The 10077-nt window shown below is 38.1% G+C and overlaps 1 protein-coding gene across 2 annotated transcripts; it reads right to left on the reverse strand.

The window, feature by feature from the left end:
- Positions 1–5354: 5354 nt before the first annotated feature.
- zgc:122979 (uncharacterized protein LOC641576 homolog) lies at positions 5355–8597 on the reverse strand. Of its 2 annotated transcripts, none has more exons than XM_062434734.1 (4): positions 8490–8597; positions 7565–7823; positions 6574–7127; positions 5355–5588 (listed from the first exon to the last, which is right to left on the reverse strand). In XM_062434734.1, exons 1-4 carry the CDS (start codon positions 8595–8597, stop codon positions 5355–5357), a joined length of 1155 nt encoding a protein of 384 aa, XP_062290718.1. The 2 variants fall into 2 exon arrangements, with proteins under 2 accessions (XP_062290718.1, XP_062290719.1); XM_062434735.1 differs by having other exon boundaries at positions 6574–7094; positions 8475–8597.
- Positions 8598–10077: the final 1480 nt, after the last annotated feature.

The following is a 10077-nucleotide window of genomic DNA, read 5'->3' on the forward strand; positions in this document are numbered from 1 at the left end:
AATATGCAAACTTTTTTTCCCCCTGAAATCACTGTTGTAGTATGATTATCAGGTGACCATTGTTGTGTAGCATGATTTTGGTGAGTATACAGTGTATAATATTAACGCTATTGACGATATTTCAAAATAAAATTCCCCAAAAAAATGCAAAAATTTTTTTTTCTGAAATGACTGTTGTAGTATGATTATCAGGTGACCCTTGTTGTGTATCATGATTTTGGTCATCCTACAGTGTATAATATTAACGCTATTGACGATATTTCACAATAAAATTCCCCAAAAATATGCAAAAAGATTAATTTTTTTAAGGAAATGACTGTTGTAGTATGATTATCAGGTAACCATTGTTGTGTAGCATGATTTTGGTGAGTATACAGTGTATAATATTAACGCTATTGACAATTTTTCACAATAAAATTCCCCAAAAATATGCAAAAAGATTTTTTTCTGAAATGACTGTTGTAGTATGATTATCAGGTGACCCTTGTTCTGTATCATGATTTTGGTCATCCTACAGTGTATAATATTAACGCCATTGACGATTTTTCACAATAAAATTCCCCAAAAATATGCAAACTTTTTTTCCCCCTGTAATCACTGTTGTAGTATGATTATCAGGTGACCATTGTTGTGTAGCATGATTTTGGTGAGTATACAGTGTATAATATTAACGCTATTGACGATTTTTCACAATAAAATTCCCCAAAAATATGCAAAAAGTTTTTTTTCTGAAATGACTGTTGTAGTATGATTATCAGGTGACCCTTGTTGTGTATCATAATTTTGGTCATCCTACAGTGTATAATATTAACGCTATTGACGATTTTTCACAATGAAATTCCCCAAAAATATGCAAAAATATTTTTTTTTCTGAAATGACTGTTGTAGTATGATTATCAGGTGACCCTTGTTGTGTATCATGATTTTGGTCATCCTACAGTGTATAATATTAACGCTATTGACAATTTTTCACAATAAAATTCCCCAAAAATATGCAAACTTTTTTTCCCCCTGAAATCACTGTTGTAGTATGATTATCAGGTGACCATTGTTGTGTAGCATGATTTTGGTGAGTATACAGTGTATAATATTAACGCTATTGACGATTTTTCACAATAAAATTCCCCAAAAATATGCAAAAAGTTTTTTTTCTGAAATGACTGTTGTAGTATGATTATCAGGTGACCCTTGTTGTGTATCATAATTTTGGTCATCCTACAGTGTATAATATTAACGCTATTGACGATATTTCAAAATAAAATTCCCCAAAAATATGCAATTTTTTTTTATCCTGAAATAACTGTTGTAGTATGATTATCAGGTGACCCTTGTTGTGTATCATAATTTTGGTCATCCTACAGTGTATAATATTAACGCTATTGACGATATTTCAAAATAAAATTCCCCAAAAATATGCAATTTTTTTAATCCTGAAATAACTGTTGTAGTATGATTATCAGGTGACCCTTGTTGTATAGCATGATTTTGGTGAGTATACAGTGTATAATATTAACGCTATTGACAATTTTTTACAATAAAATTCCCCAAAAATATGCAAACTTTTTTTCCCCCTGAAATCACTGTTGTAGTATGATTATCAGGTGACCATTGTTGTGTAGCATGATTTTGGTGAGTATACAGTGTATAATATTAACGCTATTGACGATATTTCAAAATAAAATTCCCCAAAAATATGCAAACATTTTTTTTTCTGAAATGACTGTTGTAGTATGATTATCAGGTGACCCTTGTTGTGTATCATGATTTTGGTCATCCTACAGTGTATAATATTAACGCTATTGACGATATTTCACAATAAAATTCCCCAAAAATATGCAAAAAGATTTATTTTTTTAAGGAAATGACTGTTGTAGTATGATTATCAGGTGACCATTGTTGTGAAGCATGATTTTGGTGAGTATACAGTGTATAATATTAACGCTATTAACGATTTTTCACAATAAAATTCCCCAAAAATATGCAAACTTTTTTTCCCCCTGAAATCACTGTTGTAGTATGATTATCAGGTGACCATTGTTGTGTAGCATGATTTTGGTGAGTATACAGTGTATAATATTAGTGCTATTGACGATTTTTCACAATAAAATTCCCCAAAAATATGCAAAAAGTTTTTTTTCTGAAATGACTGTTGTAGTATGATTATCAGGTGACCCTTGTTGTGTATCATAATTTTGGTCATCCTACGGTGTATAATATTAACGCTATTGACGATATTTCAAAATAAAATTCCCCAAAAATATGCAATTTTTTTTATCCTGAAATAACTGTTGTAGTATGATTATCAGGTGACCCTTGTTGTGTATCATAATTTTGGTCATCCTACAGTGTATAATATTAACGCTATTGACGATATTTCAAAATAAAATTCCCCAAAAATACGCAATTTTTTTTATCCTGAAATAACTGTTGTAGTATGATTATCAGGTGACCCTTGTTGTATAGCATGATTTTGGTGAGTATACAGTGTATAATATTAACGCTATTAACGATTTTTCACAATAAAATTCCCCAAAAATATGCAAAAACACATTTTTCTGAAATAACTGTTGTAGTACGATTATCAGGTGACCCTTGTTGTGTAGCATGATTTTGGTCATCCTACACTGTATAATATAAACGCTATTGACGATATTTCAAAATAAAATTCCCCATAAATATGCAAACTTTTTTTTTTCCTGAAATAACTGTTGTAGTATGATTATCATGTGACCATTGTTGTGTAGCATGATTTTGGTGAGTATACAGTGTATAATATTGACGATATTGAAGATTTTTCACAATAAAATTCCCCAAAAATATGCAAAAATATTTTTTATGAAATAACTGTTGTAGTGTGATTATCAGGTGACCGTTGATGTGTGGAGTGAATTTGGTGAGACTACAGTGTATAAAAGTGGAGATATTGAATATTTTTTGCTTTGGTACTGCAATTTGTAAACGGTCCCTAAGCGCTCGCCTCTCCGCCCGCAACGCATAGAGAGCAATATATTTCCTGCAGCCTGGAGGACGACTCGTTTTGGCGAACATGAGTTTGTAGTCAATAGTCTACCTTACTACGATAGGAAAGAGACATTTTTATGTTTTAACAATGTTTCGTTTGTGAGCTATTGATCGCTGAAGTTCGAATCAACCAATCTCTTTCTAACTTTACCTAAGTTGCTGAAATTAAATGTCTGATCAGTCTCTGATCCATCCTGCTCAGACTCTCTGCGCGCGGCAGCTCTCCTGCATCACTCTCTCGGTCACCTGACCGTAGCTGGATCTCTCCTCTCTGACGGAGCTACCAAACTCAACTGTTTCTGTCAAAGATAACGTGTTGTGTGTCAGGCTTTTATACAAGCTAATGGACGTTAACATTAGAGCTGACCTGTTAGGTTACGTTACAAGGCTGCCGGTAAACGTTGGCTGCGCTGTTTCTTACCTTGCTCTACGTTGACTTTACTAGTTCCAGCTTCACCGTCACCACCTTTTTTAAAAAAATATTTGTTTAGAAAATCTCTAAGGCCTCTATTTTCCTCTTATCTTTTCTTTACTTTTCTGAGCACCGGACTTGGGCTTACCGGACATTTTTAGCGTACTGAACTTCAAATGACAACATCAAATTTTGATCAGTAGCCAAACCATTTTTGTGTTAGGGGTGGGGTGGTTCTTGACCACTATTTCAAGAGCGATTAGGAAGAAAACAATTAAAAGCTTTTATGTAACTCAAATATTACACATCTTTTCCACAGATAGGCCTATTTTGAAAAATTATTCCATAATTTAATGTGGGCCCAGTTCTGGGCCCCCCCCTACCCTGGGCCTGGGACAACAGACCCGTTTGTCCCCCCCTATCGGTGGGCGTGGATATACTCATATTGAAAGTAGTGAATGGAAAAGAGCATTTCAATTCTGTATAAACATAGATAACAAAAGACTCAATACATTTATTCTGAATTTTTCCTAAAGATTTGGAGAAATATGTTTAGGATATACTGTAGTCTAGAGTATGCAGCTAATACTGTTAGCAGCGTACTGTTTTTACTGTGGTGTTTATTGTGTGTTTTATAATCTGCTGAAATTGTTTTGTTTTGTCTGTATGATGTTATCTGTTTCTGTCTCCTTGTTATAGTTTTAAATTTTAATGGTTATTACAACACCTTGCCAAAAGGACAGCAGTTGAAAATTAGCCTGATGGCTAACACTGGCACTTTTACAGAAATGTTGATCAATATGCAATGTCCTTTTAAATAAAATGAAATGAAAAAAAGGGAAAAAATGTAGACCTTGCTTAATTTGATTGTAATTAATCCCTTCCAAAAGATATATGTTATATTATTAAGCACATTTTAAAAACATTACTGGAACATTTCCAGATCTTACCCCAATTTTTTTTTAGTTGTCTTATTGCAAAGATATATTGAAACCAATTACCCCCAAGCACATGGAAAAAACACTTCCAAGCATCACATAAAGTCTCTGTAGTGGCATGTTTTTTTTATTTATTTAATATATTTACATTTATTTCCAAGCTGAGTTTTTGTATGTATAAAACTAAAACAATATCTGGAAGATCTTCATTCTCTGAACTGTGATTTTATGGACTGCAATGTCTGATCATTTGTTGAGAAGTTTTGCAGTCCACTGTCTAGCAAAAACATGATTATCACAAAGAAAAGTAAAGAACACAACTTCAAATTCTACATTTTCCTTTATATTTCATGCTTCCAAATATATCAGGTAATAATACATCAACAGCTGGCTCATTGCAGAATATATACAAACATTTCAAATAATTCAATAGAACATTTGACAGATGAATCTCTCTTAGAGACAATGTTTTTGCATTTTGTACACAAAGTAGATCTTTGCACAAAAGTACATTTCGCTATTGTAATAAATCAATGCAAAAGTCAGTCATATGAACACCATATAACTATAATAAAGATGTTTTTTTTAAATGTTTCTACCATTCAGGTTTAAGGAAGTCTATACAGACTTGAATAGCACACTGATATCCTAGTACATCCTAGATATAACAGTACAGATAACCTTTTTATTTAAGACAAAAGGCTTTTGAGTCAATGGACATCCTCAGATACCAAAGACCCCATTCGTCACTTCTTCACTGCTCATGTGGCATCATAGTTGTTGTGCATTATGCCTAAAGTGCGTACATATGCAGAAAGACCTGTCCGAACTACAATTCACTTCATTGCTGCTTGCCATTTGCCAAACACAATAAGAGGTTGTGATTGGTTGTGATACTAGCACCTCGGGCAAGGCTGTGTTTGTAAACTGATAACAACACACACGCATGGTGAAGCTGTGTCAATCAGGTTAATGAAAGCAGGCTAGCACTGGCCCAGGCTGTGCTTAATGATCTCGCGTGACTGGGGTGGGATCCTGTCGGGGAAGAGCACCTGGAACTCCACCACCAAGTCGCCACGCTGGGATGGGCTTTTGGGGATTGGCAGACCCTCGCCCCTTAGCCGCCGTACAGCACCAGGTTTGATAACATCACTGCATGGTAGAGGCATCATCCGGTTGTCAAGTGTGGGGACGTTAACTGTGCAGCCACATAGAGCCTGGAGGACAAAAAGGGAAGAGAAGGTTAGTTCTCTAGACCTGTTATATTTAGGTACAAGTTTCATAAATGCGTCCTGAATGGCCTGGAAATGACTAGAATGAAGTACACTTGGAACAAAAAAATCTATTAAATGTCTGATCTTTGAAAGTGTCAAGTTACATAAGAGCTAAATATGGAGCGTCTGTCTTTCTAAAAGCACAATGGTTTTCTGTGTTATGGAATAAACCGGTGTTACAGCTGTTATAATCGCTGCTGTATATACTGCCAGTGCGTGGGAGTCAAGTGCTTCAGCAACTGAAAAAGATGGAGGAGCTCTTTTGATATGCCAGTCTCTATGACTGCTACCCAGCTAATCTGTGTGTGGGTTGGTAAAAGTGAGAGCCAGGGGCCGAGTAAAAAAAAAGAAGCTGCCTTTCTGCCTCTCTCTCTGCCTCGTAGAGGTGGAGGAGTCTGCAGCATACATAGTAGTTGAGAGGCAGAGTGAAGTGCGATTCGTGGGGGCAGTCAGTGCTGAGGCTAAATTTAGCTCTTGCTCTCTCTCACTCTGCAGGGGCTGATGAGGTAACGAAGGCGTTGGCAGGGTGCTGCTGCTGCTCTGTTAGCGGGGGTCTGTCAGCCCATTCTCAGCTTTGGGCTCAGATGTCCCCAAACAGAACATTGTGTTCTGTCCTCAGACTACAATCAAACATATTACACTCCCTGCATTTGCCAGAGATGGCAGCTTTAGCCTTATGTCTTACTGATGTCTTTCAGTTATCGATCTTCTGGCATTTAAGAGAAGGCACCATTCAACAGTTATGTAATGTATAAGAAGTACTGGATGACCCTGAGTAGGCGTAAGTGGTATAATGACAGTATACCTACTTATTATACTGTATGTGTTTCATATAATTTAATTCATTTTTTATTTGAGAGCCACCAGGCCAGGATTCTTAACCCTGATAGACCTTTCAGCCTGATATGAATGCATTTATTCAACTCACCTCTTTGAGGGTGATTTTGGCCTTGTAGACGATGTTGGAGCCATCTCTCTTGTACTGGGTGTGCTCCTTGTCCCTGAGAATGAAGGTGATGTCTGCAGGGGTGTTGTTGGGTGTCTCGTCTCCCTCCCTTGGGAAGGTGATCTTGGTGCCTGCTTTCCAGCCTTTCTTCACCACCACATTCAGCATCTTGTCTTCAGATCGCAGGCTGCGGCTGTCAGGGTTGAGGCGGCTGCGGGTGATCTTCACGTGCTTTGTGCAGCCGTGCAACACCTCTTCTAGGGTCACCAGGAGATTGTGCACCACTGCCTTGCCCTGCAGGCGCCGCTGGCCTCTTCGCAGCCCACCCTCACTGCCGGTGGACCCGCCCACGTGGCTGAAGGGGAACCTTCTAAAGGGGTTGAAGAGGTCATCGTCGCCATCAGTGTCAGGGCCAAAGAAGATGTCGAAATGATCGGAGCCATGGAAGAAGGAGGAGAAGGTGGCATGGGGATCACCGTGGAAATTATTGCGAAAAACACTGCCTGGGCCAGCCATAGACATTCCATTTTTAAGGCCTGAAAACACAAAGAAAAACAAAAAGATAAGTGTTAACTTCCTGTAGAGTATCTTTTTTGATCTGATGCTCCTTTTTTATGCTGATATTGATGCTTCTTTCATGCATATTCTGCCTCTCCTTCTGGAAGGTTTATATTTATATCAAAGGAGTTTTCAGGACTCTTTCATTGCACCTTGAATAATTTATCAACCTCACAGCTGTCTATGCTGCACATGTTTAGCTGGTTTAAAGAGGGGTGGGAGCGTTTTAGGCAAGATCCTTCCACTTCACATCAGTATTTAGCCTCGATCATGGCATGAAAGGCTAATGCAACAGTCTCTGCTATAGTAATTAGCCAGATTGCAGTTACCATTCAAGCCTTTTAACACATGTAAATTAATTCCCATTTCTTCTGATATTTGAATTATCTTAGTGTCAAAACTCCCTGAGTCTCACCTTCTTCTCCGAACTGGTCATATATGCCTCTCTTTTTGGGGTCAGTCAAGATCTCGTAGGCTTCTGCGATCTCTTTGAACTTGTCCTCAGCATCAGCATCACTGTTCTTATCTGGGTGGAACTTCAGAGCCATCTTCCTGTAGGCCTTCTTGATCTCATCTTCATTGGAGTCTGGTGACACACCCAGGATCTTGTAGAAGTCCTTGCCTGGGGGTTTGATCGACAGGCAGGGTGTGTCTGGCTCAGACCTGGTGCTTTCCTGTAGAAAAAAGCACAATCATACATTAGACTATTTACTTGTCATATCTCCATTCTTAAAAATCCTCTTTTTTGTCCAATATGTTATACAGTATTCACAATGATGCATAGACATCTGAAATGTTATCAGCTGCAAAAACCCCAAATGCTGCTGATGAATAACTTATGATCATGCAAATTCAAACTGCTGCACAGTATCTTTTAGTGTGCAGAAAAATTCAGCCACCCAGGCGAAGACACTCTCCGGGGAAACACGTTTATATCTGCATATCTCTACTGTGAATTCTATATGCTGATGCACAATACAACGTGAGAGAAGAGGGGAAAGTCGTGAGGGGCAAAAAGACTTCCCCCAACGACCGAGATTCTCTGCAGCGATTGGCTGAACGCGAAACAGCAAGTTTAGCATTTGAATGAATCCACAGCAATATAAATAAGGCAATAAAGACAGAGATGACGGTACATTAAAGGTTTTTCCCCCCACAGCAATATACCAACACAATATATCAACATAAAAATCTAATATTTAAATAACCTGCCAGTGTCTTTAATTCACTAAGAATGTGAGTAATTGATTTAATTAATGATTAAACGACTTAAACAGGTGAAAAGCTTTAAAAAAAAAAAAAAAAAAAAAAGAACATTCATAGACATTAGTCCAACTTACCGCTGATGATGAAGATCCTGAGCTGTCACCTCTGTGCATAACTCGCACTTTGCACTTGACATTGACATTTTTGTGCTTCACACCGAACTGGGTCCAGATGAGAACCATGATGGCTGTTTGCAAAAGTTTTGTGGGGCTACGTGTCGCTGTCCAGTTGCGATGGTGCTGAAAGCGCTCCTCTATGCCGGGCTACTGTTCGTCCTGTCTGAGCTCTCCTCGGCTCTCTTATAAATACTGCCGCCGCAGCTCCTTACTATACGCTCACCCACCCACGCAGCGTGACCGAGCTTTCCCCGGATCCGCCCATTTCCTTACACGCAGTAGGGGATGCCGGTGTCCTCAGTCTGCTCGGCGAAAACCCATTGGAGCTCCGCGGATGATCACGCGGATGTTGCAGCCTCCTTTTCCATCTCGAGACTTGTTTCCGGAGTTCTTGAAGGCAGAGCCGAGCAGACAGTCACGACACGGTGCACAGAGTCCTTTTTTTCTGCAGACAGACCAGAACAAAAATACATGCAGATATAAGAGATCATGCTGGCTGCCCAGACAAACTCCAGACAGTCAACTGCTCAACTGGATGTCCTAAAATGACTTTTTAATGTATATCTTAGACACTTGAAGAGAATGCAGGGAACTGAGATACTTGTTTCTTAGGTGAATCAGTCATTTTAGATTTTTGATTCTACGGTGAGGTATCAAGTAAGAGCAGGTACTCAGGTTACCCATATGACACATTAGTATTTACATAGGGTTGACAAGCCAATCCCAAAAAAAACCCCAAAAAACAAAAACACACCTTTTTGAGGTAATCATGGCCATATTAGTCTGGTTTTGAGCAACTTGGCTCCAATTAACTCCTGTTTCATTTTGTTGTATAGTTTTCTGTGCTTGAATTAATAGATTTACTGTCTATTAGTGTGATAAAACATAGCCCAATGTGGGGATATGCAACATATGAAGATAATTGAAAGTTCAATCAGGAAGAACATATTTGTGCTTGTTCTATCTATTTACATCCCCCACCTTTCCAGTTTATACTCTGTCAGCTGATTTGCTAAATATGTTACAACCTCTGTGAGCCAGTCACATTGTTGCTGCCCTACAGTCAAAAAACATTCCTGCTGTTGTTAGCTGCCATTTCAGTGTTCGATTGGTGCAACCTGTTCGATCGGTACGAAAGCATTTTGTCTTTTATAGGTTCTCATTTTAACAAACTACTTATTGTCTCTGATCATTTTTAATTGTATCGTGTTGCTATCCTAGTTTTTTAATGTTCTGCTCTGTAGCACTTTGAGATTGCTGAAATGTAAAGTTTGGTACAGGAGCCCTCCTTAAGACATTCAAGGTGATATGTAAGACTCAAGTTAAGGCCCTTATTATGTCATTTGAAATGTTTTGGTGATGTATACCATGGCCTAAAATATGTGAACTTAGCCCAGCTGACACACAGCAATCCTGCAGCTTTTGGGGCATTTGGACATAATCCAAAACAGAAGTATCACATATTGCAAATCTAAAAAAACGTATTAATGGCCAGCACTCTTAATGTGTCCAGGTTTATTTTCTGTAGCTGAAATGAATTTAGACT

The sequence above is a fragment of the Scomber scombrus genome, chromosome 15 (genome assembly GCF_963691925.1).
Source record: "Scomber scombrus chromosome 15, fScoSco1.1, whole genome shotgun sequence".
NCBI lineage: Eukaryota > Metazoa > Chordata > Actinopteri > Scombriformes > Scombridae > Scomber > Scomber scombrus.

Excerpts from the sequence above, each read along its gene's own strand:
- zgc:122979 (XM_062434734.1), bottom strand. The coding sequence starts at position 8,597 with ATGGTTCTCATCTGGACCCAGTTCGGTGTGAAGCACAAAAATGTCAAT. Across the intron at positions 7,128-7,564 it reads TGACCAGTTCGGAGAAGAAG|GCCTTAAAAATGGAATGTCT; the intron begins GTGAGACTCAGG and ends TTGTGTTTTCAG. Across the intron at positions 5,589-6,573 it reads CCAAAATCACCCTCAAAGAG|GCTCTATGTGGCTGCACAGT; the intron begins GTGAGTTGAATA and ends TTTGTCCTCCAG.